A 12,485-nucleotide genomic window follows, 5' to 3' on the forward strand; every position below is an offset into this window, starting at 1 on the left:
GTTTCCTACAATAAAAATAATTTTTAATTAGAAAGATTCAAGTAGCTTTACACAGTTTTTAATAACATTTTATAATAAATCATTAAGTGAAAAATGTGGGATATGACCACAAAGCAGACACATTCAAAATAAATAAATGGACAGAAAGATCACAATGAAATGTGTCATGGTAGTTATTTCTGGCCTGTGGCATCAAGCAAGCAATAATTTTCTCCCTCTAACTTTATATCTCTTAGGATTTTCTAAATATTCTATGATAAATATACATTACTTTCATTGTCAGAAAAAAATGTTTTAGCTTTAGAGAAGATTATTGCATTATTTTCAAGGAACAGCCATAGAGGTGATGGACTATGTAATGACAAAGGGAGGAAGAAGGTGCAGATGTGAAGGACATCAGAGAGACGGAGTCTTTTTTTAAAGATTTATTATTTATTTATTTTAATTTTTGGCTGCATAGGGTCTTAGTTGCAGTACGCGGGATCTTTCATTGCGGAGCACGGGCTTCTCTCTGGTTGTGGTGTGCGGGCTTCAGAGCTCATGGGCTCTGTAGTTTGCGGCACGCGGGATCTCTTGTTGAGGCGTGCAGGCTTAGTTGCCCCGCGGCACGTGGGATCTCAGTTCCCTGACCAGGGATCGAACCCACGTCCCCTGCATTGGAAGGCAGATTCTTTACCACTGGACCACCAGAGAAGTCCAAGAGAGACAGAGTCCTTAAGACCGGCTGACCTATTGCTCTGAGGCCTGAGAGAGATTCTAAGGAAGGCGGGGAGCGACAGAAGTGGTTTATTAACAGAAACCAGGACATTAGAACGGGAGATATTTTAGGGTACTAAGTTTTAGATTCTAAGTCTTTTGAAAAACAAACTCTTTAGTATTACTAGGAACCTCCAACTTCTGTCACCTATTAGATGCTCTTAAATCAAGAGCAACCTTGGATTGGGGAGCAGGTGTCAAGGCATTTCTAGAAAACCTTCCTTTCCTGCCAATTCAGGGAGAGGAAGTCCTGCAATTGAGTCCTAATTTTCTTGTGTGAGGTGACATTGGTATACCTGACCACATGAGTTCTAGCATGTGCTGTGTCATGTCCCCATGCTGCCAGGCTCCAGCGCCCACCTGGGCTCTTCTCAATGGCTGTGCAATACCAAGCCTCACCCCCCTCATCATTGTGCCTGTGCACTTGAGGCCACTCAGTAAATATAGATGAAATAATTACTGCTCCTTAAATAATCTGCTTCTGTATGATGCTCTTCTGCTCCCTGATTTGCTGCCGCCTGTTATTTTCAAAGGAAAAAATGGAAAATATTCTGAAGGCTGGTTGTCTACGAGATACAAAAATTAAGAATGAGTTTAGAGAATCCTCAAAACATGTCACCATCTCAAACCTAATGCTAACTTTCGAAGGTGAAAGATGTTTTCAAACTACCTTGACTCCAGAAGAAGGTGAGACAAATAAATCCAAAGAGATGAGCGATAGGGCCTCTGAAATAAGGACAACAGACTCTAAAAGCACGGCTCTCAAGGCTGAAGAATCCAGGTATGTGAGGCAGGGAAATGCCAAGTGATGCTAAGATGTGAAGTATGTAAATAAGTGCATGCTTTCAAGTCCCTGCAACTAGGGCATTGTTTGCTGAAGATCCTCAGACATACATACAATGTAATTGAATGATAACATAATCAACTCAATTATCCACATTTGGTTCAACTTTGTCTAATTTTTATTTTCACACCAACTTCTCACACCATTCAGTTGGCATTCTGGGCCATCTGCCTGGTGTCAGTGATGTGTGCTGAAGAAAACAACAGAATCACGATGTCCACATTTTGGAGTTAGAGGCTAGAGTATTTACAGGTATTTTTATCTTTACACTTCTCTGTATTTTCTTCTCTACATATCCCTTACCCCTTTTTTTTTTTTTTTTTTTTTTTGTGGTACACGGGCTTCTCACTGTTGTGGCCTCTCCCGTTGCGGAGCACAGGCTCTGGGCACGCAGGCTCAGCGGCCATGGCTCACGGGCCCAGCCGCTCCGCGGCATGTGGGATCTTCCCAGACCGGGGCATGAACCCGTGTCCCCTGCATCGGCAGGCAGACTCTCAACCACTGCGCCACCAGGGAAGCCCGCCCTTTCCCTTTTCTACATTTCCAATGAATAACTTAATAATCTGAAAAACTATTTTTATAATTGTAATACCCAATTGCAAGATGAATGTGAGAGACACTGTGGTATTATAAAGATAAAAATTAATATGATCATTCTGGAATAACAGCTAATAAGAAACCAGAGAAAAATATAGAGATCTAAATGCTACATTAGCAAGAATGAAAATGAGGAATGTCATGAATTATGTCTAAGTTCTTTATAAATATAAAAAGGAACAGGGGAAAACAGGGAAACAAACTTTTTAAAAGTTTGACTTACTCATTCAATAATATTTACTGAGCACCTTCTATGTGCTAGAGACTGGAAATACAGCAGTGAAAACGAGTCATGGAGTGTTTCATTCTAGTGGAGGGTATAGATAATAATCAAATAAAGTATATTATGCTGCTGGAATGTGCTGCGAGAAAACAAAAAGTAACAGAAAGATTTGAGGAGGGAGTAGGGATATTTTATATAAGTAGTCAGGAAGTGCTTCTCTGAGGAATGGCAGAGATCTGAAGGAAGGGTGGAGCTCTGAGGGAATAGAGTTCCAAGCTGACTGACTGCATAACAGTTATAAATGGAACATGTTAGGTGGTCAGTAAATGATCATTATTGTCACTATTACTTCATTTCCAACAGCGTAGATAAAAGAAAGTTGGCTCTTCTGTCAAAACAAAAACAAAAACAGAAAACAAAATATCTTAATTGACTGAGGGTTAAGTGTTCAAAACTGGCTTTCTTCTTAAACTTCTTTCCCAGCTAAGAAGGGGTCCAGGGAAGGAAAGGAATATGGATGATCCTTAGAGGATTCTTAAGCCTTGAAGTCAGAGTAACATTTGCTTTTGCCCCTGGGCAGTCACATTTCTCGCAATTCTAGGGCCTCTAGATCCAAGTGCCAATACATTCAAGGTGTTGGTGGATCTTGATTATAATTTCAATACTTTTGGTTGTATGCTTAAGCAAAGCATCGTGTCTTATCTAGGGTTTCTATACCAGTGGTTCTTTTTTTTTTTTTTGGTGGTACACGGGCCTCTCACTGTTGTGGCCTCTCCCGTTGCGGAGCACAGGCTCCGGACGCGCAGGCTCAGCGGCTGTGGCTCACGGGCGGGCCCAGCCGCTCCGCGGCATGTGAGATCTTCCTGGACTGGGGCACGAACCCGTGTCCCCTGCATCGGCAGGCGGACTCTCAACCACTGCGCCACCAGGGAAGCCCTACCAGTGGTTCTTAATGTGTGGCTGGTCAGCAGCATCACCTGGGAGCCAGTTAATGATGTAAATTCTCAGGCCCACCCCCACCCTGCTGAATCATAAACTCTGGGATGGTCTCAGCATTTTGTGTTGTAATAGGCCTCCCAGTGGTTCAAATGTACAATCAGGTTTGAGAACTGTTGCCTTATGAGAAGCCAGTCCTAGGTACAAAGCAGGGCTGAGCAAGGCTTGTGAGGGCTTCTCCTGAGGCCCCAGAGCCAAAATGGGGATTCCCCTTCATAGCCATAGGAAGAACAATCAGGTCAAATTCAAGGGAGGCTTCTTCAGAAATTTTTCCTATATGACCAAGAGCTTTGAAGTTTGGATTAAAAAATATATTAAAAATCAATTCATATAGATAACTAATGAGAACCTGTTGTATAGCACAGGGAACTCTACTCAATGCTCTGTGGTGGACCTAAATGGGAAGGAAATCTAAAAAAGAGGGGATATATGTATACATATAGCTGATTCACTTCACTGTACAGCAGAAACTAACACAACATTGTAAATCAACTATACCCCAATAAAAGAAAAATCAATTCATGTCTTTTTCCTCTCTGATTGCCATAGCTAGGACTTCCAAAACTATGTTGAATAAAAGTGGTGAGAGTGGACATTCTTGTCTCATTCCTAACCTTAGAGGAAATGCTTTCAGTTTTTCACCATTGACATGATATTAGCTGTGGGTTTGTCATACATGGGCTTTTATTATGTTGAGGTAGGTTCCCTCTATGCCCACTTTCTGGGGAGTTTCTATCATAAATGGGTGTTGAATTTTGTCAAAAGCTTTTTCTGCATCTATTGAGATGATCATATGGCTTTTATTCTTCAATTCGTTGATGTGGTGTGTCACATTGATTGATTTGCAAATATTGAAAAATCCTTGCATCCCTGGGATAAATCCCACTTGATCATGGTGTATGATCCTTTTAATGTATTGCTGGATTTGATTAGCTGGAATTTTGTTGAGGATATTTTCATCTAAGTTCATCAGTGATATTGGCCTGTAATTTTCTTTTTTTGTGGTATCTTTGTCTGGTTTTGGTATCAGGGTGATGGTGGCCTCATAGACTGAGTTTGCAGGTGTTCCTCCCTCTGCAATTTTTTGGAATAGCTTCAGAGGATAGGTGTTAACTCTTCTCTAAATGTCTGATAGAATTCAGCTGTGAAGCTATCTGGTCCTGGACTTTTGCTTGTTGGGAGTTTTTAAATCACAGATTCAATTTCAGTACTTGTGTTTGGTCTGTTCATAGTTTCTATTTCTTCCTGGTTCAGTCTTGGGAGATTGTACCTGTCTAAGAATTTGTCCATTTCTTCTAGGTTGTCCATTTTTGGGGCATATAGTTGCTTGTAGTAGTCTCTTATGATCCTTTGTATTTCTGTGGTGTCAGCTGTAACTTCTTCTTTTTCATTTCTAATTTTATTGATTTGAGCCCTCTCCCTTTTTTTCTGGATGAGCCTGGCTAAAGGTTTATCAATTTTGTTTATCCTTTCAAAGAACCAGATTTTAGTTCATTGATCTTTTCTATTGTTTTCTTCATCTCTATTTCATTTGTTTCTGCTCTGATCTTCATGATTTCTTTCCTTCTACTAACTTTGGATTTTGTTTTTCCTTTCTCTAGTTGCTTTAGGTGTAGAGTTAGGTTGTTTGAGATTTTTCTTGTTTCCTGAAGTAAGATTGTATTTATATAAACTTCCCTCTTAGAACTGCATTTGCTGCGTCCCATAGGTTTTGGATCGTCGTATTTTCATTTTCAGTTTCTAGGTATTTTTTTTCAATTTCCTGTTAGATTTCTTCAGTGATCCATTGGTTGTTTAGTAGCATATTGTTTAGCCTCCATGTATTTGTGGGCTTTTGCAGTTTTTTTCTTGTAGTTGATTTCTTAAGTTCATAGCATTGTAGTAGGAAAAGATGCTTGATATGATTTCAATTTTCTTAAGTTCGCTGAGGTTTGTTTTGTGGCCCATCATGTGATCTATCCTGGAGAATGTTCCATATGCACTTAAAAAGAATGTGTATCCTGCTGCTTTCGGTTGGAATGCTTTTATTTATTTATTTATTTATTTTCCAGGTGGAAGAAACTTTCCTGCTTCAGATTGAGGGTGGAGAAGTAGCTGAAATAGAGAAATTTCCCTCAGGACACTGATCTATTATTTCTTGATGGTAACCACTGAGTTCTTTCAGTGGAACTAAATAATGCCCAGGAGGACTACTGGAAGTCTGATGTGTTAGAGGAGAAAGAAGGAAGGGAGATTTAAAAAGTAACCAATCGGTGCTTTCCTGGTGGCGCAGTGGTTGAGAGTCCGCCTGCCGATGCAGGGGACATGGGTTCGTGCCCTGGTCTGGGAAGATCCCACATGCCGCGGAGCGACTGGGCCCGCCCGTGAGCCATGGCCACTGAGCCTGAGCGTCCGGAGCCTGTGCTCTCCAACGGGAGGGGCCACAACAGTGAGAGGCCCGCGTACCGCAAAAAAAAAAAAAGTAATCAATCATCTGTCAGAAGTAGTGAGAGAAAAACAAAGAATGTAAGAGGCAAAGGTATAGAAGCAGGTGCCACTCAATAGAAAATATATCTTTTGCTGTGTACGAGTATGACTTCCATAGAAAAGCATAAGATTTCTAAAAAACAAATGAGATAAAATTGAATCCATCCAATCTAGCAATTTGTCCTAAATAATTATTAATCAGGTCTGATCATTCTGACATCTTCCTTCTGCTTTATTTCATTCATTATGTCTCAAAGTCTGTCCCGCCCTTGTCTAAGGCTTCAGAAACACACGATTCAAAATCTAACAAGGTTAACTGTTTAAATCATTTCAACTTCTTTCCTTGTCCTTTTGCAAATAATAGATGCCCTCAAGCACTGGATTAACTTTTAATGCCTTTAAAAAAAAAAACTTAAAAAAAATTAGTAAACTTTTTTTAAGTACAGTTTTAGATTTACAGAATAATTGAGCAGATAGTACATACAGCCCCATATACCCACCCCACTGCCACCTCCTCACCCTCCTCTCATCCCCAGTTTCCCCTATTATTAACACCTGCATTGGTGTGGTACATTTGTTACAATTAATGAACAATATTGATATATTATTATTAACTATAGTCCGTAGTTTAAGGTTCACTCCCTGTGTCGCACAGTTTTGTGGGTTTTGACACATGCATACTGACAACGTATCCACATAAAGAACAGTCTCACTACCCTAAAAATCCTCTGAGCATTAGATAAGCTCTTAGCAGTTTTTTTAAATATTAAAAATTGTAGAGAGAACTTAAGTTTTTAGGTTGAAAAATGATCTGCAGGTGCAAAATTTTGTTAGTCTCACTAGATCACTATTAGAAATGATGAGAAAATGAATGCCTATATAAATAGCAAAAATCTTAGAATTTTAAAGATTGAAAAGGATCTTGGTTAGCAAACCCCAAACTCTTCCAGGCCCTGCCCTTCAGTCTCTCAGCTTCCTGTGTGATCTATCTGCTGACCCTACTGTAGAGAAAGAAAGAAATAGATAAAAACAAAGCAAAAAAAAATTTGGTTCTAACTAATCCTCTTAAGTCCAATTTAATCAAGCATAAGTTATATTTTATTGCCTATTTACATCAGGAACTTAATTACTAGCTAGAACCTAATTTGAGAATGTTCATTATAAATGAAAGATGTGATAAGATCAAAGAACAGAATGGGATTCACTGATGCTTAATCCTGGGACAATTGCAGGATTAAGTCAGGACACCATGAGAGTGATAAATAAATTCTAGTATATATTCATTTTTCTTCTCCAAGACCATGGATTTCAGTGACACTTTCTAACCGTATACTTTGGAACAATGGGAAAAAAAAAATTAAACAATGACGTCGTTGAATATTTTGCCCTCAGATTCATTGGTCTTTAAAATGTAAATTGAGCAACTTAAATCTAGATGAGCGAAAGATGCTGGAGACTTGTATAATGTCATTTTAGGTGCTTTAGAAGTGAAGAATTTACTTTATAAAGCATTTATATTCCTTCGCATACCTTGACAATAGTGCTACTGTGACTCTTCCCTTTGTTTTAAAGAGGATAATGGCAGGCTTTATTTTAATTTGCACCTATTTTTTTTAAAAGTACACTTTCTTGATATTTCTCAGTCTCTTGAAAACTTTTATCATTAAACTCAACCTTATTTAAATCACCAGACCTACTTGGTACATGAGTATTTGTTTGCAAACTTCTCAGAAAATTACTAATTTAACCTTAAGATCCACTGTAGAAACTGAACTGCACGGATTTGCCAGACCTCTTAAATGGATCAGAATTATGTCTCTGCACATTTATCTGGGAAGATATTATCTAAGTATAATTATTCTTCCCAAACCCTTTTACTCAAACAGCAATACTTCCAAAAGAGTTACTGAAATGTAGCCAAGGAACAAAGATTTGGTGAAAATTAACTGACAAGCTTATATTTTAGCATGTCAATGAGGTTACGAAAGTAAGTATTTTTTGATATTAATTTTAAAAATCAGGCATGCAGAAAACAAACTTCTTTATCCAAAGACATCTCTGAAAGTGAAATAGCCTGAAAAACTGACAGCTAGTCTCCTATTTTATCCACTAAACCATAAGAAGTGTATTAACTTGGACAAATACTTGGGTATGTTATTCGCCTACAAGATTCCCATCAGGGCCATAGAGATTGTGATGAAGAGCTAGCAGAGTAGGCACTGTAACCCCAGTCACCCCTCCATTCCAGAATGTACCCCACGTGTCTATGAGAGCCTATATTCCCAACACAGCTGACTCTGTTTACGGAAGCCCCAGAGCAGCAGCAGTTAGCTTCTTGGAGTCTCAACCTCAAATGAATTTTCAGGGGCTCGAGAGGTAGCAGGATAGGGATGGTCACAGCCTCACTGAGTGACAGGTGATAGTTACAATAAAAATAGGTTAGGGCTTCCCTGGTGGCGCAGTGGTTGAGAGTCTGCCTGCCGATGCAGGGGACGCGGGTTCGTGCCCCGGTCCAGGAAGATCCTGCGTGCAGCGGAGTGGCTGGGCCCGTGGGCCGTGGCCGCTGGGCCTGTGCGTCCGGAGCCTGTGCTCCGCGGCGGGAGAGGCCACAAGCAGTGAGAGGCCCGCGTACCACAAAAAAAAAAAAAAAAAAAAATAGGTTATATGTAATTACATACAACTCGCTTTTACATGTTGGATAGCTTACATGTTACGAAAATTTAGGTAATTTTACTCTAAGATGTATTATAATGAATAATACCCTTGGCTGGCTAAATATGTTTCATTACTACCTACAAAGCACTTAGAGAATGATTATCTCATACTTAGTAGTTCTTTTCTAAGTATTTGTGGTTATACTGCCAAAACTTTGAAATGTGCTATTTATTTTTACAGGAGCAGGAGAACTGATTCAGACGCTTCAGGTATGAAACAAATTCCACTACATTTCTTTGTGATCCCTGGTATCAAGCAGTCACCTCTGGGTCCTAGAACAGAGTAGTTGAGAACAAAGGAATCCAGCTAGATGTTTTGATGCGTTCCCTTTCCTGCCTTTGCTCCATTGTGAGAGTCCTATCCTGCAGAAACTGCCTCAAGGACTATATTCATGCTATCTTTCAAGAGGTAGGCATCACTTTGCTTTTTTCTGTGCTGATAGAGTTCCCTAATTCCCTGAATGTCTAACTCACTGGGCGTGAACCACTCCCGAGGTAGCTCTGCGGGCAGAACCTGAACATGATACGGCCTCTTATTCCTACTGATTTGGAAGGGAATTGATCCACAGCGCAATTTCTTGGTAAATCTAAAACCACCTAGCCCCTCTTTCCTTCCTGCTTACGTCTTTGGCTTCTGCTTCGCTGTCAGGTGATACCACTTAATTACCATTTTCCTTACATATTTCCATGTCTCGGGATCTTTAACCTATAACAAGTATTTGAAGTAGAGGCTGTCTTGTAGGCACCGGTGGAGATTTCTCCCCTTACTTGCTGCTGACCCGCTTCTAAGTTACTGTCTAACTTCTGGGGGGTAGAATAGGCCTCAGCTCCAGTCACGCACATAAAAGAACATCATGGAAGGAACACAGAAGCACACTTAGCTAAATGTAAATGGAGAGGAAAAAAATACCAAAAACACTTGAAGACATTTTTAGTCACTTTTGCAAGAGTCCTACCAAAAAAAAAAAGCAAATGATTGGTGGAGAGGGCTAAATGGGTAAAGGGGATCAAGTGTATGGTGACAGAAGGAAAATAAATTTTTGGTGGGGAGCACATTGTAAGATATACAGAAGTAGAAATATAAAGTTGTACACATGAAATTCATATAATGTTATAAATAAATGTTAGCTCAATAAAATTTTTAAAAAGCAAATGATTATAGGAAAGCTATTTATACAAGCAGGATTTGTCTTTGGGCCTTCACCACTGGAATTTAGTGTCCAAAATACCAGGTGAACTTCACTGTAATGTGGTTTTACCTATATTCCAATCTACAGTATTAAACCTAAAACAATGTAGGAAAATGCTATCATAGTTTATAAGAAAAATACAAAATTTTCTTCGCAATATATAGAATTTTCATCTATCAATTTCTATCCCAAATTTTGTTTCAAAAAGAAATCAAATTTGTAAAAATTCCAGAGATATCCTACACTGGCAAACATTTTCCTCTTATTTTCTAAAGACAAGGATAAATCTAGCAACAGCCTTACCACTAATACATAATTAGTGCAGGAGCATATAATTAGTACATTCTTTGTACATTCTGAAGCACTCCTTATTTTAGCCATGGAAATTTGAAATTAATGTAGGACATTGATACTTTTATTTTCATCTTATATGTGACTGATTCTTTTACCTGTCTTCTGGCGCAAACTCAATTTTGTTCAACTGAACAAGCGTTCATTGCCTATCTATTATATATGAGGCACTGTGACAGGCTCTGGGAGAGATTAAAAATAAATAACAGGACCTATTACCTGGCTTCAAGACATGTGCACAAATAACATAAATAGGAATGTTATAGGCCCTATATGAGAAAAGTGGAGAACTTAGCTTTAGCTCAAGAGAGAAAATCATGAAAGATTCTACGAAGGAGGCAGTCTTTGAGTTAGGAAAGGGGAAACAAGGATATCCTGGATATAAGGAACAGTGTGGGCAAAATCAAAGGAATGAGACAGGGCTGGGCATGTTGAATTTAGGAGTAGTGAGAGAGGCAGCTGGGAAGCAAGGCAGGAGTCAGGTCATGGAGGTTTTAATCCACACTAAGGTGTTTGGAAAGTACTACTTGGTAGGTAAGGAGGAGTCACTGAAAGCCAAGGAAATGACAAAATTAGTATTACATTTTAGGATGAATACTCTGACTGCAGTCTCTAAGAGAAGCTGGAAGAGGCTAGAGGCAGAATGTCATTATAATAGTCTAGGTGAAGGGTACCAAAGTCTTGGCCAGGCAAGAAGCAATGAGATGAGAACAAGGACATGAACACACAGTCAACAAGCTTTAATGACTAAACTACCTGTGTGGACACGAGAAAAAAAGGACCGAGGAGGACAGAGTTTGGGAGACCACATGACTAGGAGGTAGTGAGTCCATGAAGCAAGCTGGGAAAAGGAAGAAAATCTGCAAGGAAAAGGTGAAGAAATCAGCTATGAAACACTGAACTGAGAATCAAAAGCCCTAGGTTTGAGTCCTAACTGCACTTCCTCTGTTTCATGAACGCATCATTTAATCTCTCTGGGCCTCAGTTTCCTCAGCTATCAAATGTGTGTGCATATGGGTGGGGGAATGAGGAGGGCGCGACTGGCTGTCTCAAGGCCCTTTCTGCTGCTGTGATTTTCTTAGCTCATGTTTGAGGTCCTGGTGGCGCATCTATGTAAATTTACCAGGCAGCTTGAAATGGGGCTCTGGAAATCAGGAGCTGAGGAAAGATACGGCAAACGTGCAGCGAAATTCCCCTCTTGCGCTTGTTAAATCACGAAGATGGTACGATATACACATTTGGCATGCAGTGTTCACGAAGTATTAATTATTTTCCCTGTTTGTTTTCTTTCATGGACTTTCTCATTCTTCCCGCTTTCCTTTCCTATATCCTCTCGCTTTTCCTTACTTAGGATTGTACAGTTTTTCAATGTTCCCTCTGATTAGCATTTCTTTCCCCCTTATCACAGTCTTCTGAATCACTTTTTTCCCCTTTCACACTCAACACTCTTCACCTCAAGAAAAGCAAAGATCAGTAGAATTTTAATCCCTTGTCCCATTGAATTTAGACTGAATGTAGACGGAAAGTGAGTTTGTAAATCTGATTTCTATTCTAGGCAGGAGCCAGAATAATAACTGCTCCCACGGCAGTAAAACAAATCGCTGTTTCTATTAACCCCATCAGATTCACATTCACATAACTCCTGGGCAGGGCTAGTTGGGGACCATGGTCTCCAATTCATCTCTCCAACCTCTCAGCAGTTTGAAAGAATGACACTTCTTCTCCTTTTTGAGTAAGGTTTTGGGTAAAGTGGCACTGCAAATGTACTGTTTTTATGAAAAGGCTACAAGGCCGGGCCCAGGCTAAACCCATCTTCTCTGGATCTGGGTCCATCTTTCTCCTTTATTGACTTTCAATTTCTTACCTTTCTAAGCTTTATTCTCCTTAACTTTGCTGATTTCTTTACAGTGAGCCCAAACAATAGGTTTATCTATAATCCCGTGTTATTTTTCCAAGATGGAAAGAAATGAGACAAAGGATAGAGATTCAAGAAATAAGAAAAAGAGGGCTTCCCTGGTGGCGCAGTGGTTGAGAGTCCGCCTGCCGATGCAGGGGACACAGGTTCGTGCCCCGGTCTGGGACAATCCCACATGCCACGGAGCGGCTGGGCCCGTGAGCCATGGCCGCTGAGCCTGCGCGTCTGGAGCACAGGCTCCGCAACGGGAGAGGCCAGAACAGTGAGAGGCCCGCGAACCGCCCACCAAAAAAAGAAAGAGGGAACTCATTTAAGAAATACTGGGAGTCCTCCCCTCCCCCACCCATCTTTCTTTTCCACTTTCCTCTTAACTACCGCAAATCAGACCCTTGGAATCCTAAGCAGCCAGGTTCATTCTCTGTTTATGAAACCA

The 12,485-nt window shown here is 40.1% G+C and overlaps 1 protein-coding gene across 1 annotated transcript in view; it reads left to right on the forward strand.

The window, feature by feature from the left end:
- The window catches only part of GARIN2 (golgi associated RAB2 interactor family member 2), a 35,954-nt gene extending 23,832 nt beyond the window's left edge, over positions 1-12,122 (forward strand). The window contains exons 4-6 of the mRNA XM_089907852.1: positions 1,290-1,537; positions 8,778-8,806; positions 11,489-12,122. Of these exons, the coding sequence (XP_089763978.1) occupies positions 1,290-1,537; positions 8,778-8,806; positions 11,489-11,553 (342 nt within the window). The 3' untranslated portion in view covers positions 11,554-12,122. The remainder of the gene's footprint in view (positions 1-1,289; positions 1,538-8,777; positions 8,807-11,488) is intronic.
- Positions 12,123-12,485: the final 363 nt, after the last annotated feature.

The sequence above is a fragment of the Delphinapterus leucas genome, chromosome 2, assembly GCF_059928025.1.
Source record: "Delphinapterus leucas isolate spDelLeu-1000000601 "Yukka" chromosome 2, BTC_Dleu_Yukka2, whole genome shotgun sequence".
In the NCBI taxonomy this organism is placed as follows: Eukaryota; Metazoa; Chordata; class Mammalia; order Artiodactyla; family Monodontidae; genus Delphinapterus; species Delphinapterus leucas.